Raw genomic sequence first — 18,945 nt, 5'->3', positions numbered from 1 at the left:
AGTAGTAGTAGTAGTAGAAGAAGAAGAAGACGAAGAAGAAGAAGATCAAAAATATATAAATCAAGCGAGAGAGAGAAGAGAGAGAGAGAGAGAGAGAGAGAGAGAGAGAGAGAGAGAGAGAGAGAGAGAGAGAGAGAGAGAGCGGGGAGAGGAAGAGTGCGAACCTTTTCACCCCGGACATCTCCAGAGACACGAATTGTTGCTAAAAATAAACTTTGTGAATTCCAAGAAAGCGTTTCGTTTTAAGAAACTGAAACTTGGCAGGCAAATCAAAAACAGTATTTTCATTAATTTACGTCTTCATTCGTTATGAATTCTGCAAGTAAGTAAACAGTTTGTTGTTACAGACTTTTAAATTTGTTTTCCAGTCGGAGGTATTACAAGAACGTGCTAAATAAAATCCCACAACATAAAGTAACAGTTCTATATAATGAAAATACGGCTTTAATCCAATACTTGCCTTCCAGTCTGCGCATAACTGCAACGTCTCTTACACTTTAGGTTAGCCTACTCTAAATTCGTGTCTTTCTCAAAGAAGTGGGCCCTGCAGAGTGATGGATCTGTCCTAGTAACCGATTTGCAACATTGGTTTTTTTGTTTTGTTTTGGTAGAGGCTAGGGAGACCAAGATTTTGGTTTATGGAGCTGTTTCTTTATATTGAAGAGTTTTTAAAAATTCTATCTAGATATTTAATTATTACTTGTTTGGTTTTGTTGCTGTTCTTGTCTTTTCTTCTTTCTTTTTCTTTTTTTTTTAAATTGCTTTTTTTCAAGGGCTTTGTAATGATAAAGAAAGTAAACAAATTATTGAAACTAATAGAAAATTGAAGACAGAAAAGAAAAATAACTTCTGGCTTGCAATCTCACTTCTGTCTTTTCTCTCTTTCTTTGATGAAGGGGGGGGGGGGGGGGGATAAAAACCCACAACATAAAGTAACAGTTCTATATAATGAAAATACGGCTTTAATTTGGAAGACCAAAATCATGGTGTCCACTTAACAAAAATGGAAAAATATTAGAAAAAAAGAAAGCTCAAGTAATTTTTGTATTGGACAGTCGATAACCAACAATCTCTCATCTGACTTTTTTTTTGGGGGGGGGGGGGGGGGGGGGGGGGGGGGGGGGGGGTGAGCATGATAATACTATCACAAGGCCTAAATAATAATAAAACAACAACAAAACATAAATCAAGACAACAGAAAAAACAACCAAACAAGTAATAAATAAATAGTAAACAACTCTCCTCCTCAGTATAAAGAAACTGTTCATTAAACGTACGAATTTACGCTAAGAAGCCAAAATCTGGTTTCCTAATTCAAAGCAAGACATTTTTGCTTGGGAGACCAAAAGAAAACAATTTTAAAAAACAAAAAAAAACAAACAAAAACTCCAGTCCACAACATAAAGACAGTTCTAATAATGAAAAAACTGCTTTACCCTACATCAGAAGATTAAATCGCAGTCTCCCTAGGAATAATTGAAGATTATATATAATTTTTTTTTTTTTAAAAGAAGGGAAGAAAACTAAATTAAATTTTGTGTTGGACGGTTGCAATAACTAGCAATCTCTCTTCTGACTTTGTCATTGGTTATCTTCTTTAAAGGTTTGTTAGTACAATTCAACGCAATTTAACACGATGAAGTGCTTTATCCTCCTCATCAGTAGATCCAAGAACACACACTCACATGTATACTTTAGACAACCATATCCAACAGGAAGTTGACAGTCACCCATATCTAGATTACCAGCTCAGGAGCGACTTGAAATCAGCAAAGCATATCAACATTATAACACCAAAAGACTGTTGAACATTAGGATTTTTGAGGCAGAATCTCAGGAAATGCCAGATGGATCTCAAGCATACAAGAGTCTGTACGTTCAGTGCTAGAATATACAGCTGCAGCATGGGATCCATATCTGGAAAAGGACGAGCAATCGTGGCAAAGGACTACTGGCAAACTAGCAGTGTTAACAGATGCTGAACCAACTGGGAATGGAGCGAAGAAGAGACGCCAGACTCATCCTATTGTTCAAGATTGTCAAGGGCCTGGTCGTGGTGGAACTTGGAACAACTTACCGTAAACACAAGTTGCACAATGTAAAATAACAGTTGCAACTTCAAAATTATACAGGCAATAACAAACCAGTACAAACACTCATTTCTAGTTCATAATATTAAGGACTGAAATCAGCTGGATAAGTGTGGTCACATGTAAAACTGTGGATGCCTTCAACTCACACGTACGCAAAGACTAACCACGTGCGCGCACAATTGTGCCCACCACCCTCTGTGTGTAATACTCCACTAGGAGTTTTACACAGCACTTTACAGATACAAAATGCCATCCCAATCAAAGACCACTCAATATCAGAAAGGAGTGTTACCATCAGCAACCCCATTTCTGAGTGAATGCACACATTCAGTCTTTTTTTCCAAGTGCAATAAGGGTAGGAAATTCCCTCCCTGATCACTTGAGAAATTCTGACCATTGTCAGAAAACATTTTCGTCACATTTTTGTTTCTTTTGTTTTTGGTCATCAAGCGTCATTGAATCCTTAGATTTTGCTTAAAATAGGTTGTTTCTCCGATGCATGACATTTACACGGATCGGGTCAGTCAGGTATAATATATGTTGTGGGTGAATTTCAAAAGGAAAATGGAAAGCTAAATATCTTCAACTGAACAATTTTGATCTAGAGGCCCAAGCATTTTGTTCTTTTAATGAACAAATTTTTAAATTTAAACATTACTACACTATCAAGAAGATCTATATTTGGCACATATGTTTCATAATGTCAAAGAGAAAAGAAAACCTAATTGTAATAAAATTCAATTTCAAAAGGATTAAATTTTTCAAATTTTTGGAAAAATGCCAACACACAATAAACTGTGCTTTAGAGCCCCCAAATCATTTTAATGGCAATTCTTCTGGGAGTAAGATCCTCCCCCGAACCCCCCCCCCCCCCCCCCTCTTACATTTTTTTCTTTTCTTTTCTTTTCAGGGGGGAACCCTCCCCCCCCCCTCTGCCTTTATCACCTGAATTCATTTTATGGTATCATTTTTCCTCACCCTCCTTAATTTTCTAATTTAAAACATATTTTTGAGGAAAACAACCCCACTTTATGGGAAAATGGAAATGCTTCAAAATAATATATTTGTCTCATTAAAAGTGGCATACAATTTCTTTACTTTCATTCATTTGATTGATTTTACTATATAATATTGATTTTTTCTCTTTTTCAATCCACAGAGCAAGTGACTGAAGGGGCATGCTTTAGTCTTGCAGGGCTGGGAATGACCCTTCAAAAACCAGCAGATCTCCACGAACCAAGGGAAAGTGACAACACCTATCGTTTAACTGAACTTGACCGAGGTCATGAAAAGTTTAAAGAGATTGCTGTTGACTTCAAAAATGTTGGTTTAAAGGTCATTAAAATAGAGCAATTGGAAAATCATCTCCTATGGCATAAGTATGTTGCAGAGAGAAAGTGGCTAAAAAAGAGGAAACCTCAAGGTACTTTATCTCAGTCTTAATGATGGATAGCTACCTAGTCAATGAAACAAGTTAAATAATTATTTAGAATTTTGTAGAAAGTTGAATTTCTTTAATTATGTGCAGTTTCAAAACACTATCATTATAATATATCAGCTAAAACTTGTGTTCTGAAATTTAATTGACTATTCTTTTTTTTTTTTTCTGACTACCCTGTCCACCTAGCAATGATTGGGTAGCTGGGTCTGTTAGATCTGGTGAAAAGTACTTTGTAGCGTCCTATCCAAAGAGTAGCAAGCAATTATTTTTTCCATTTCACGTGATAGAAACCGGAATAAACTCCGGCTTCATCGACCTAATGGCTCTGAAGGACTACTTTTTTAAAAATTCTGTTTCCAGACCCTGCCTTTGAAATGAATGAGAAATATCTTTATCATGGAACCACAGCGAAAAAAGACTTCATTTGTGCAGAGGGTCTGGATGCTCGATTATCAAAAACAGGTCGTCGATTTGGACAAGGGATATATTTCAGGTATTTTCCAACAAATTTGATCAATATAAATTAAGAAATGCATGGAATGCTCTGATACAGATAAATTTATGGAATAAAGTTGTCAATTTGTAAATTGGAATAATCTTGACATATTGAAGTTTAAAGAGTTAGTAGATTTAGTTTTTATGAATGTGTTAATTTTTCAAGCCTGCTTGCAGCTTTACTTTTGGGATTACCCTGCTATAAAGCTATAAAAAAATGTGACATTGGCATGCGTAATGAAGTCATGTGTCCTTCACTTCACATCTTAATCATCAACTTACATGTTTGAATTTTGGTTCCTCACCATCGGTTAATCCAGAAATTGTATAACGTTGGTATCAGGAACAAAACCTTACAATGGATTGCAACTTTTCTGGACAATCGCACCCAACAAGTTCTTGTCAACGGCGAGACTTCCACTATCGGGATGGTGACATCGGGCGTACCTCAGGGCTCAGTCCTTGGGCCCGTCCTATTTTTAGTGTGCATAAATGATCTTCCACGAGGTATAAGGTCAAAAGTGTGCCTCTTTGCTGACGACACAGCATTATATAATCAGATAAGAACAACAGACGTCTGCAAAACACTAAATGACGATCTAGCTAAATTACAAGAATGGGAAACAATAAATCAAATGGAATTTAACGTATCAAAGTGCAATGTTCTAACCATCACAAATAAGAAAGCACCTATTACATTTGAATACCAACTTCATGGTCAAAACCTGGAACATGTAAAGACAGCAAAATACCTTGGCATTGAGTTTGCTAAAAACCTCAAATGGAATGACCACATATGTCACCTGGCTTCAAAGGCAAATCAAACAAGTGCTTACATCATCTGCAATTTAAACAAATGCCCAATCACAACTCAAACCCTTGCTTTTAAAACTATTGTTAGACCAATTTTGGAGTATGGCAGCTCAATTTGGGACCCATATACAAAGAAAAACATCGACACCTTAGAAAACATCCAAAGAAAAACAGCAAGACGCATCACAAACACATTTGATCCTTTCTCAAGTGCGTCTGAAATATCACAATGGATTGGCCTTGAATCTCTGGAAAAGAGAAGAAAGATAGATAAACTTAAATTGTTCCACAAGATCTACTACAAAAATTCGTGCCTTAAACTTCCAAACGACATCAAAGATATCGGCACAAGAAATACGAGGGGACACACAGCAAGAGTAACCATCCCAACATCAAAAACAGACGCCCACATGTATTCGTTTTTCCCTTCCACTGCCCGACTATGGAATAGCCTCCCAGCTGAAGTGGCTGAAAACGGTTGCCAACATGCCTTCACGCGATTGCTAGAGTTCACAACGTGACTTTTTAATCTATGGGGTTTTTTATGTGCAGAGTTTTAGCAAGTTTAAAATGTAAAACCCCACAAACTGTGGAGTGATCCTCGACAATATTGGAGGTTTCCACAAGACGAAGAAGAAGAAGAAGAATAGGTTTCAACTTTGATTTATGACTAATTGCCTTAGACTCAGATAATAACTGGATTTAACTTTTCTTACAACAATAGTGGTAATATATATTTCTTCACAGCGATAACCCTCTTAAGTGTGTTAAATATACAGAGAAAGGAGGGAATGAATCTTTCATTGTTTTGGCGAGAGTTATCCTTGGAAGTTCAAAAGTGAGTACAAATTTAAAAAGTAAAATTTATGTGATATATTTGGACAATATTTTAAATAACCTTATAATGAAAAATTACAGAGAAACAAGAGATTGTTTCACGATATATACTTTTATTGGATATTTTAAAAGTGGCATTGATTACTTTCAATATTTTATATTTGTATGCCAATTTTCAAAAAAGACTCCAGTACTTATTAGATTTTAACACGACCTCATGTGAAGCCAAAAAGCGTGCTAGACTCCGATGCTCATGAGAGGTAATGATTTATCAGATTAATGAAATTCAATCACCCAGCTCCAGTGTACCATATTGTAGAATGTGCTGGAATTCAGCATCCTAAAACCAAGCGAGTACTGTATTTGTTATAAGAGATGAAAATACACAGAATAATGACATTGTTAAAAATCAGAGGGATTGAAAATGAATGCTTTAGTATCTTGTATATTTTGTGGCGTAACTGAATTTCAACACCTAAAAATTCTGTTATTGTTTGAAAATATGCATACTACTTGATTGAATAATGCATTAATCTGATTTAACTTAGAGAACACTGAGTAAAAATTGAAAATGATTTTATAACTTTTTATATGAATTGTTTCCTCTGATGCTGATTAAATTCTATTGAAAGAAAAAAGAAAAATTAATAACTGTATGTCTGCAAATTTCTCTTCACACTGTTAACGTTTTACATTTCACAATGCAGTGCTTTCAAACCTTTGGAAGATCTCGCTAGGTCCCAGGTTTGATAGTTTTTGCCAAGATGAAAGAGACCTGAGGTTCAATCACTGGTCGATGAAATCTGATATTTTTGGGGTGGTTTTTTTTCTCTTGTATTTTTCTTTCTTGTTTTTTTTCTGGCTCTGTACATAGGATTCACTTCTCTATTCCTATCTAATATGTTTTAGGTGTACCGTAAAGGTGTTACAGATCGCCTTCTCCAAAGGGAACCTGAAAAAAGTTTGCCATATAAAGGTTGGAGATTTTATGACTCTGTTGAGGTGAGTTTACTGTTCTATTCATAATGTCCTTTATCAAATGACAATTTTTGTGGTGAGTTAACAGTTTTACCCATTATTTTCTCTATTTAAATATATATGTTGTGGTAAGTTTACGGTTCTATCCATGAATGTTCTCTATTAAAACATATATGTTGTGGTAAGTTTACAGTTTTATCCATAAATGTTCTCTATTAAAACATATATGTTGTGGTAAGTTTACGGTTCTATCCATAAATGTTCTTTATTAAAACATATATGTTGTGGTAAGTTTACAGTTTTATCCATAAATGTTCTCTGTTAAAACTTGCCAAGAATCCCCACCTTACATAGAACTTAACCTGCTTATGTTTGACAGGTCATTTTAAAAGCATAAAACAGAAAAAGGAATGCTCTTTACTTCTGATGTCTTCATTTTCATAACCCAACTGGCACGAATTATATCACCTTATAAAAAGATTTTATATTACAAGTTTTATTTAAAAATATAACATAAATCTAAAATATTCTTCAATGTAATTTTATTCCAGCCCTTATTTATTTTAGAATCCAGAAAAAAAATGATCACTCTGGAAGAAACATTCCATCCTATGCTCATGGAGAAACTTAGCAAACAAGCTCAGATAGTTTAAAACGTTGTCAGATTTTTTTTGTTTTTTAAATGTTTATGTGTGTATGTGAAAAACTAAAAATTGAATAACCATTTCCTGTAAATGTTGTCCCTGAAACGGTATATTATAGATGATGGCCACTATAATTTTTATTCTACTGAAAAAGATTGACATCATTCTGGTTACCAGATTCTGGGTACCAGATCTCTGTAACTGTAATACACTAGATTTCTCCTTTTTTTAAATTGAAACCATCAGTTTCTTAAAGCCTCTCAACTTAACGGGGCTCGATCTTCATTTAGTCATTTGCCACTCATTTTTCACAATTCATCTCAAATCATTTCAGGTAATTGCGTATATAAATGTTTTATCATAAAAATTGCCTCTTGTATTCATTTCTCAAAATTTATACTTCACTTCAAAACAACTAAATCAATAACCTTGTTTATGGATAATTTTATACAGTCTGAAACTTTTTATCAATTTTTGAAAGGGAAGTGTTTTTTTCAGGGAAATTTCCAAAACTGCTTTCTTTATCATTTCACTGTTCAACTTCATGCTGTCTATCCTTATGTATAAGAAAGTTTGATATTTAATTATATAACCAAATGAGAAGAAATTTTATCTTCATAATAATAAGGATTTTATGTTTTCAAACTGCTCTTTAAAACTTAAAAGAAGTAGAAATTCGATACTTGTGATAGCGGAAGAATATAATATATATAATCATAAAAATAATGATAATAGTGTCATTGAATGCATTAAAAAAAAAATCATTCAATAACATTTTTGACTCTAAGGCAGTTTAAAATGGTTTTCATTGGCAGAAATCAAAATTTTTTTTGCTTTGTTGGGTTCATTCACATGTTTTAGCAATGTTCTGTAGGTTTGTAGCATTAGTGACAGAAAGAATATAGGAAGAAATCTAAAATTACAATTTATTTCATCATTGTTTCAGAAATTTTTAGATTTTTTAAATGTGCCATCGGCCGACACCAAGTCTTGTTAAATAGTGTTTAAAATTGTTTAGTTTTCTCTACGACCCAATAGTACTCTGCTGCATCATGTTTTATGGGGGGGGGGGGGGGGGGGGGGGGGGGGGGATCAGTCCTTCAGGGTCATTCAAGGCCCATGAAGCCAGAGTTTATCCCGGAATAAACAGATAATAGCAAATGCTTGCTACCCATTGGATAAAATACTAAATCACTTTTACAGATTACATTCTGTCAGATCTAACAGAACAAATTACCCAATCACTGCTGGATGGACAGGAGGATCAGAAATATAATTTTTAAAAAAACCTCAACTTTCCCTTGGCTCGATTCCAATCCCTTTGCATTATATGAAGCGACTGCTCCATCTACCGAACTATCGGAATTCCTATTATGATTATGACAATCTGTCAATTATTAATGTCAAAGGGACTGATTTGTTATTCAATCTGTAATCTGCAATTCATATCTTATTGTTAATGAATATGGGCAACCACTCCAAAACAGTGTTCTAACAGGGTTATTTAGATTCTTAAAATCAAATCTGTAGCCAAAAGTATGAAACTTGAGTTAACTTTCCAATTTCAAGTTTAATTAGTAGAGATGCCAACTATTATGAAAATTACGAATTTTTACAAATGGTGTCATCATAAAAAATACAAAAATCTTTGAAGATTAAGTATTTTTTATAAGCTGCCATTTCCTTGAATTAATATGAGTTTCAAGAAAAACTCAATTTAAAAATGGAAATATTTTTCTTTATTGTTGGAATATTATTTAATTAACTCAGAACTCAGAGTACGATGTTCAATTTTACTCATGAAATGGGGACAATGCTGGATCACATTGTTGTTGTTAAAATTACACATATTTTCCTCCCAAATTACACATTTTTGATTCTTGAAGAAAACACACTTTATAGTCACCTGGAACAACTACAAAAGACGTTTAACTTCAACGTCATGGCACCGAAGGGCTAGAGCTCAGATGGTCGCTGGTTCAGATAAGTAAGTAAGTAAGTAAGATTTTTGAAGATTGCATCTCTGAGTTAAGGAGAATGAATACAGTTTCATATGATGCGAAAACCAAAAAATTTTATATTTCTGATCATTTTAGCTTTGAATTCTCTTTTTGGCATCCAGTTTAATAATACCATTTTGAGATGGTGGGTCACTGATAATATTCATTCCAAATATACCAGGGCTGTCCCAAAGACTTCAAGGAGTTTGTGATTTATCGTAATGACAGATCCCTCATTGAATGCATAATCACTTGTGCTAAGGACACGGAGAGCATCACGTCCATTCCAAGAGTCAACAATTTTTCTACAACTACCTCTGCTTCTAAATTACGGTCTACAACTTCAACGAAATCAGTGTTAAAACCAGATTATAGATGTACTAATGATGATGACAGTGGTAAGTAAAATATGTTTTTAAATTCAAAAGATACATTAGACGAAATGTTGATTAAATGATTTTTCACAATTTATGTGGTTAAATGTTTCATTTAAATCAGGCCATATGAAACACAGCTTCAGTATCATTGTCAGATATCTTATAGTCGAAGTCACCTAATACACTCGAACACGGAAATCTCAAACAAGTCGGGCCCAGCCTATTTGTTCAGGATTTCCATGTTTTCGAGTTTTCCGTGTTGAGTATTTTACAGAGGATATGAGGGAGGTAAATGTGGGTGGTCTTGATAAAAGTAATATTATAATGATAACTCTCCGTTATTGTGAACTCTGTTAATTTCCTTTTCTCTGCCATCTTTTACAAAATTATGAAGAGAATTTTTCACTGGTGTCGCATTTAGTGTGTCTTGTCTTGTTCAAATACAGAAATGGAATGACAATTCCCACTGCGTGTGCTTGATAAAAAAAGAAAAAGCCAGCATATCGCATTGTAGATTACACTCTAAGCACGCAACGTCATTACCTACGAATCCGGTACCTAATTCCTCACTTAACACCCTCTTACCCATAGCAGGCTAAAGAGAAAGGGAGGGCATTGGTCTCACACACCTTCCCCATGCCTAATTGTTTGCATCATTTTAATATGTGACAGTTACTGCCTAAGGCAATCACTGCCAAGTCTCCCATCCCTGTGATACTGGTCATTTATTTGCGATGGTACTGGCACCTCAGATTAAGTACTATTAAGTGAGGTAACAATGGAGTCTTGGGTGGTGTGCTGGTGCTGGTCAAACATGCTTCACAATTCCCTCTCAGTTCAGCACACAGACACACACACACAAGATTTCCATGTTGCCAATACTAACAGAATAGAGTGATTAAAACGGGGAATTGTACCGAGTTTGAGATTTCCGTGATTTCGAGATTTGCGTGCTCGAGTGTATGTGCCTTTTTGTATTAGCACTCTTATAATATCCATCAATGCTTATATATAAATATATATATATATATATATATGTATATATATATATATATATATATATATATATATATATATATATATATATATATATATATATATATATATATATATATATACATATATATATATATATATATATATATATATATATATATTATATATATATATATATATATATATATATATATGTATATATATATAGAGGTATTCATTCACGCCTCAGTCAAAAGGGTTAATGAGTGCAAATATATCTCTTTAGACTTAGTTAAACTTTGGGGCCAGAATTTTGAGTCTATTGTTACTCATTCGTTTACTAACCATTTGACTTTGTTTTAAAAGGAGACAATATACCAAATATACCATTAACGTCACATTATATTGTATCCTTTGTTGAAAATAAGCCTGTCTTTTAATCTTATGATTTCATATTAAAAGTTAAAATCATTCCAAATAAAAGGATAAGGATGCCGAGGAAAAAGAAGTTGAAAGAGAACAAGGCTATTAATGTGGCACATCATACAGTTTTTGTTTAATTTGCACAGGTTCGTCGAGTGATGAAGACAAATCAGAATCCACTGATTCTGATGAAGATGAAGTAAAAAAAGATAAGGAGGGTAAGAATTTATTTTAAAGTAATATATTCAATGTGATTCTTTTTTTTTTTTGCTAGCAAATTTAGACATATTTATCAATTTTCAATGAAAAGTAAATTTTTAAAAGAATGTATTTCCTTTGACACACACATAGTTCAATTTTACAATCTAAACATGATACTGACAAGAAATTAAATTTGTTGACGTGACGTAGTGGGACCAGACTGGTATTGAATTAAAGTGGAAAATCTGTCTTCATTCTTTTGTCATCTATAATAAATAATCTTGATGTTGAAGTGTATGATAAAAAAAAAAAAATAAGTTCGCTCTAGATAAAAAGATTAAAAGCTTTTTTAAACCTGTCTTATGACCCGACTCGTTGGCCAAAAAGGCATTTTTTTTATCTTAATGAGAAATAATTATGCTATTACTTTAGTTTTCATCTCTCCAAAGTCAGTTTTTATTTTGTTTGTGGTAAGTTATTTTCATTTTGTATTTGGAAACATTGTGTATTTATTAAAAGTCTAAGCAATGAAAATTGCCAAAAGCCATCATTAATTGCCATAATAGTCACACACTCTCACAGTGCAACTCATACACTTTGCATCTTTTTTTTCTTCTGTATTTTGATTTATCTTAAATTTTAAGATGTACGATATGATAACATTAACATCATGTATAAGAGAAAGTAAGATCATTGTTATTGTTGTGACCATTGCGCATTAATTCATTTGTCAACCTTTGCAAAGTCTTAAAAAGATTTAAAATTGCCTCTACATAGTTCAACAAAAATTTATAAATTTGATAAAATAAAATTGGGCTGCTTTGGCCTGTAAATTTATTGAAAACAAAAATGATATTGACAAAACCCTTTCTCAGCCAATAAAAAAAAAAAGAAAAAGTAAACCGTAATAAGATTCGTGGAATATTTTTGGATTTTTCATTATAGAGTATGACTATTCATCTTTTTAAATCTGTGTTGTTCATCTTTGTCAAGTATTTTTATAGAGATAGATAGATAATATTTTGAAATTTGAAATTCACAATACCATCTCCTTTTTTCAGGCTATTCGTCAGACTCTTCAGTGGAAGGAGATAAAAATGATCAAACACAATTTGCAACCTACAGTAATAGGGCCGCACCAAGGAATCCTGTAATCAGTAAAGAGAAAAGGGGAGAAGATGTTTTAGCTGATAAGAAAAGAGATTTTATGCTCAAGACAGGAGAGAGCAGACAGCATGTGATAGAATCGTATTTGTGTACAACTGGACTTGATGTAGATAAAGCTGTGGATCTGTTCCTGGATAAAGGTATCTCATTAAAAAAAATTATTATTTCACATGTGTTTTTAAGGAAAAGAAATAATCAAGAAACATTGGTTTTTATAAAACGCACTATCCACTTGATTTGTTTAAAGTGATTTACAAGGATTCCTAAGCCAACAGCACAGCACAGTGAACTTGTTGGGTGAGATGTAACATTTGATAGGCAGCGGGCACTATTAAAACTTTTTGATCAGCACAGACAATTTAAAATTGAGACAGATGGTAGAGAAATATTTGACACTTCTTGTCCTCAATTAAAAAAAAAATTTTTTGGTCATTGGCTGAAGAAGGGTTTTGAGCCTGAAACATTCAGTGTTTAGTACATTGTTCTTTTTTGGAAGCTCTTATGTTTATGTGAATGAATGTGAATGTAAATTAAGCCTGTCCTCATTTAATCCCAGTTTCTGATATCCTATTTCAGATGAAGAATTAACAAATGAACAATGCTTCTTGCTTATCTCCTTCTTTCTTCCTTTATTATGCACTATAGCTGTCACCACAAACATTTGGGAATAAAAAATTAATCTCATTATATTTGGTTATTGGAACTTTGTGGTTTATAGGTGGCAAGTAAGTGGTCCTTCTGAGCCATTAGGCCCATAGAGCCGGAGTTCACCCCAATTTCTATGGTGTGAAATGGACAATAGCAATTGCTTGCTACTTCCTGTATAGACACTAGTCTATTGCAAAGTACTTTCCACAAGATCTAACAGGTCCAGCCACCCAATCACTGCAAGGGATAAGAAGGGGCGGGTGTCAGAAGAAGAAAAAATCTCGACTTCATCTGGGATTGATATTGGTCCCTTTGCATGTGAAGCGATTGCTCTACCAACTGAGCTGTGCAGCTATGTGGTCTAGTGGTATGACACTCACTTTCAGATCGGAAGGTCCTGGGTTCGAATGTCGTGCACGGTGCATAGTTGAATCCTTGGAAACAGCTCTTTACTCACATTCTCTCACTGTATTCAGGTGTAAAATGAGTACCTGGCCGTTAACAGCGTTGTCTTTGTCCAAAAAATTGTAATATCGCCTAACAGGCGTCATGTCTCATCCTACATGTTAAATGTTGCTGTTGACCAGGGACCCCTTGTAAAGCACTTTGAGCATATTTCCTGGATATTGCGCTATATAAAGCTCATTTTTTAAAAGAGCTGTCAGTAACCTGTAGATAGCATGTAAGCGGTGAGGCCAAATTTTTCCATGGTCTACAATTTTATTGCAACCTCTGGATAATGACATTCCTGAGTATTGTAAAGCCCTGGATAGCAAAATTGACCACTGGTCCCAATTTTTTGTTTGTTTTATCAGTAATAGTAATAAAAAAAACAACAAAATAGCGACATATACCATTTTGTAAAATCCTTGTTTAGCTACATCGATATAGGATTAATCGGCAGTTGACACTGACGCTTGATGCAAAGCAATCTAACTAAATAGACAAAATCATTTCCGACAAGCGTTATCTTGTACTCTAAGACAATAAAAAGCCTACTCATACTCATAGCCGATGAGATGACTTTGTTACTTTTCAACACAACCACGTGTTGACCTACCAAATAAATTACTTTATCGCTGTTGACATTGGGTACAAAAACAGCACTACCCAGGGCTGCTATATGGTCACACAAGGAATTTAACTCACTCAATCCTAGAGATCTTTGCTACTTTTCAAAATTGGAAAAAATGTATTAAAAATGAGCATGTGCATAGTTGGTTTTATTCAACTACCATTATGATGCAAAAACTAAAAACTTTAGCTTTGATACTACGCCTATAATTTGTCTAAGAAAAATGTAAAAAATAGGCATGGGGTAAAAGTAACCTGGGTAAGCTACGGATATAATCGGGTTGAGTGAGTTAAAGTCGAAATTGACCATTGGGACCTTGGCAGCCAGTTAACAGTGTCATTACTGAAATGTCAATTGCTGCGAATCAAGAAAGAATCAAGGATCAAGACACATTCCTTTGTATTGTTCAATGCCATTTAAAAAAACAGCTGCACTCATGCCAATCCCAAGCTTGGATAAATGAAGAAACGACAGCAAAAATGGTATTCGAGCACTGTTTATGATCTAAACACTGACATTACACACTAAAGATTGATGTCTTATCACAGGCACTGGCCCACATCGCATTGTTGTTATCACAGATTTGACCACACACCCTTTTTCCGCCATCTGAAAATCCTGGATAAAATAATTTTCTGGTCATGGGCGATTTCTTATCCAAGGGTTGCACTGTATACGTCATCATTGCAAGTAGGATGGTAAAATGTTGATATTTATGTCGTGTAGGTACACCTGACCATGAAAAAAAGATAAAGGAAATTTGAAAAGTGGAGAGAATCATAACTTTTGGGGGTCCTTAAAAGGTTCAAGATTCAAGAAGATTAGGAAATTGATGGTTTTAAGGCTTTGAATTTGAAGAAGTCTTTTACAGTGGTCTGTATTATATGCCAGTAATTCATTTTATAAACTCTGTCATTGGTTCCATTTATGAAATATCACTGGTAGATAGTCTCACATTCTCATTAGCTATCATTTTTTCTCAGTGTTAATCATTGGCTCATCATCTATCCTAAATTGATAAAATCACAATGTCGATTAAAGCATCTACTTGTCGAATCTAATGCTCTATATCAAAACATTTTTTTTTTTTAAATAAAAAATAAAAAATTGGATCTTTGGTGCAATTTTAATGTAAACATAACGTATATAATTAACCATGTTGTGAAATTTTGATATAAATTCAACAATTTGTTGAATGAAATGATCAAACTACATTGAGTGTCCATATGAGAAGTGATTCTCTAAAAAATCAGATTCTACAGTTATGACAAGCTTAGCTCACTCATATGTTTAGAAAGAGTTTTTTGATCGAAAATCTAGCAAGTACTCAGCTTTCATTTGTTAGATATTTTTTCTCCTTTTTTTAGTGGTTTATCAGTTTCGAGCAAGTTTCATCTCTATGACTACACTCTTTTAATTCTTTTCCCCCTTTTTATTTTTACGTAGAAAATAAAAGACAAGAAAAGGAAAGAGCCTTTGCACAGCAATTGAAACAGGCAGTAAACATTTCTGAAGAAGAGGAAGAAGAAGAAGAAGAAGCTGGTTTGGATGTCAATCCCGTGAATGGTGCTGAGAAATTGAAACAAATGGGGACTACTGATAGAGAAGCTGTCATTGATGCATTGATAGACAACTTTTTAATTGTTATAGGCCTAGAAGATAATGTTGATAACAGAGTATTGAGCAGAAAGATACTGTTTACCTGTGACTATAATCTTGACTGTTCTATTATAGCATACTATGAATCTTTGTAATGTGTATTTCATATTTTAATGCTGGCAGTATTATGAATGCGAGTGTGTTAATTTTGCATCAAGATTGTTTGGAGAGGTAAAGCTGAACCAAACCAAATGCACTCCCATAGTGGCCAGGGAGGTACATACTTTGTCCACTATCCCCCTATATCTATTTTCCAACATGCTTTCTGTCTTTGTCTTGGAATGAGATTACTTGGTTTTGTCCTGGCTCTGGCCGGATACACTGGCTGGGAGGGAAACAGTCAAATGTGTAGTTAGGTTTTGGAGGTGATATTTTTTTCCTTGTAAATCATCTCCCTGTTATGCACTGTATTATGTTTTGTATTAAATGTATTATATATGATTTGTAAACACTTGAGTGTATTCCTCTTCGTGGGGACCTGTGCTTGTGTCTGGATAGGATTTTTAGGTGATCTCAATCTAAGTACACTGATGGTGAGCTCTTGGAATCTACGTCTGTTCCCTATTTGACCCAATTCCCCTTTGTCTGCCTTATTCTTGGATGCTTTAATTGTAATTCTAGAACTTTTTACTATCCAGTTTTCTTCCTTTTTGCTGGTGCTGATATGACCTTAATGTGTTGCAAGTGCCGTAAAACCCTTAAAAATAAAAACAGACAAACAAACCAAATGCAAATTAAGCGGAAATAAATGTTTTTATTTCAAAATGTACAATTTTTCTTAGGCTCTTTTATTGACCTAAATATAAGTAGACATCCAACGAAGAGGAATTTCCTGTGGGTCGATCAGCTGTTATTACAGTGTCATATGGGAAGTCGCTCTTTTCGTTTAATGAGTAGGAAAATCATCTCTATCAATACATTCTTTTTGTCTGATGATTAGTTAAGCGAGGCGCTATCTTTCTCTATTTTCCCTCCCCTCGATTCAAAGTTAATAGACTTTTTCAATAGATATTTCTCACGGGGTTATTGACTTATATTTACAAAACCATCAAGCTTCATACATGTTGTGTTTATAAATGCAACAATCAAGCTGTGAATGATTGCAGTCACCGTTTCCATAGATAAGATCAAACGAGGGAAGTGATAATCATTATTTCTTGTTAAAATATTAGTATCGCTGCTATATCGTATCTTATTGACATCTAAAATTTCTGATATCACCCATGACTTGTGTAAAAACAAGCCGGAAGTAACTTCAGAACTGTTGACTGTAAACTGCTTGTTTTTATGAGCTATAAAATAAATACTTAATGTTGTTGTGAAACAAAAAAAAATAATTTTTTCCTGATAATTATTATTTGGAAAAATCATACATATCATACATATAAGTTTGAAATGAATCTTATAAAATTGACTTGCTTAAAAGTCTGTGGTAAAAGGGGGTGCATCCACCGTTCCACAGGAATTTTAAAATCTAGTTTTAAACTAATTTAGCGTTTATAAGGGAAAAGTAGTGTGAATTTTATAAGCCTAAAGTTAACCATTGTCATTGAAATAAAGATTTATATCATTGCAACTCTTATGATTGCAAAAATTGCAAAGACTTTTGAGATTATTTTATAGAGAATTAAGAGGTATCTAAGGTAAACACTTGAGATTTAGACCCAGTAATCCATTAAAATAGAATTGGCTCTGCGCATGGCAGAAATCATTGTATTTTAACAAATGACAAGAGGACCACACCCACTTTGTTTAGAGTCCTTTCCTTTACGTCCTGTATATCTATAATTATAACTATTATAATAGTTTCAGATTAATGGTTATGACATTATTCAGAAAAGAGGTCAGCGAATTGATGTCAACTACTGTATCCTTATATTTTTAGATGATTTTTTTTTTCTTTGTACAGTTGTTTGAACTAAAGTGCCAGTCCAATGAATACCCATCTTACAGAGTCTCTGTTTCTGAGTTTCCATTTTTGTAAGAGTATTGAATTAGAAAAGTTAACAAAAAAAAAAAAAGAATTTAGAATTTAGAAAAAGAGACAAATTCTGGTCTTAATATATATGAAATAAGATGATGGCAGTGGCAGTTGTACTAAAGTGAGAAGGATCGAGACAACGAATTGATAGATAGTGAAGTATAACTTCATGTGGCAGAAGTAGAAATAGAGATTTTATGTTATGAGTGAAGAGTACACAAAACAGTCGAATCTAGATGATAGATGTACCATTGTCTATCCGTAGTAGTAGTAGTAGTAGTAGTAGTAGTAGTAGTAGTAGTAGTAGTAGTAGTAGTAGTAGTAGTAGTCGTCGTCGTCGTCGTCGTCGTCGTCGTCGTCGTCGTCGTCGTCGTCGTCGTCGTCGTCGTCGTCGTCGTCGTCGTCGTCGTCGTCGTCGTCGTCGTCGTCGTCGTCGTCGTCGTCGTCGTCGTCGTCGTCGTCGTCGTCGTCGTCGTCGTCGTCGTCGTCGTCGTCGTCGTCGTCGTCGTCGTCGTCGTCGTCGTCCTCCTCCTCCTCCTCCTCCTCGTCGTCCTCCTCGTCCTCGTCCTCGTCCTCCTCCTCCTACTACTACTACTACTACTACTACTACTACTACTACTATCTCCATGCAGCTGATGCGCAACTTTATGCTACTGATAAAACTAAAAATCTCGAAAATATTGTGAAACGTGTGGAAGAATGTGTGACGGATGTAAAAGAGTGGATGGATGCAAACAAGTTGAAAATGAATGAGTCAAAAACAGAAGTGATGATTGTGGGAAATAGAGGGCAGTTGAAGGTGAATGATGGTCTTGAGGTGTTGATTGGGGGTGAAAAGATCAAAGTTTCAAAGACTGTGAAAAATGTGGGTGTCTATTTTGATTCAGAAATGAGAATGTCAGCTCACATTTCTACTCTCTGTAAATATTTATACTTTCAATTGAAGAAAATCCGCTCGATCCGTCAGTATATTGCAATTGGAACATGTAAAACATTGGTTGTTTCCCTCATTTTTTTGAAACTAGATTATTGTAATTCCCTGCTTGTCAACTTGCCTCAGGCTTCTATTAAACAATTACAACCTGCAAAACAGTGCAGCAAGATTAGTTTTTGGCAAAAAACAAATTTGATCATGCAA

General features: G+C 34.3%; 1 protein-coding gene across 1 annotated transcript; it reads left to right on the top strand.

The window, feature by feature from the left end:
• The first annotated feature begins 228 nt into the window (after positions 1-228).
• On the top strand, positions 229-17,160 carry LOC144965831 (uncharacterized). Its single transcript, XM_078901599.1, has 9 exons — positions 229-322; positions 3,253-3,516; positions 3,895-4,027; positions 5,590-5,680; positions 6,589-6,681; positions 9,483-9,699; positions 11,223-11,294; positions 12,339-12,584; positions 15,614-17,160. Exons 1-9 carry the CDS (start codon positions 310-312, stop codon positions 15,919-15,921), a joined length of 1,437 nt encoding a protein of 478 aa, XP_078757725.1. The 5' UTR covers positions 229-309; the 3' UTR covers positions 15,922-17,160.
• The last annotated feature ends 1,785 nt before the right edge of the window (positions 17,161-18,945 follow it).

Source organism: Berghia stephanieae, chromosome 2 (genome assembly GCF_034508935.2).
Source record: "Berghia stephanieae isolate SIO BIC M18660-M18661 chromosome 2, UCSD_Bste_1.3, whole genome shotgun sequence".
NCBI lineage: Eukaryota > Metazoa > Mollusca > Gastropoda > Nudibranchia > Aeolidiidae > Berghia > Berghia stephanieae.
This window is presented reverse-complemented; position numbering and strand designations above follow the sequence as displayed.

Bases quoted from the DNA above. Each gene is read 5' to 3' on its own strand.
- LOC144965831 (XM_078901599.1), top strand. The intron at 6,682-9,482 runs GTGAGTTTACTG...CAAATATACCAG, and splicing joins GATTTTATGACTCTGTTGAG to GGCTGTCCCAAAGACTTCAA. The intron at 12,585-15,613 runs GTATCTCATTAA...ATTTTTACGTAG, and splicing joins GGATCTGTTCCTGGATAAAG to AAAATAAAAGACAAGAAAAG.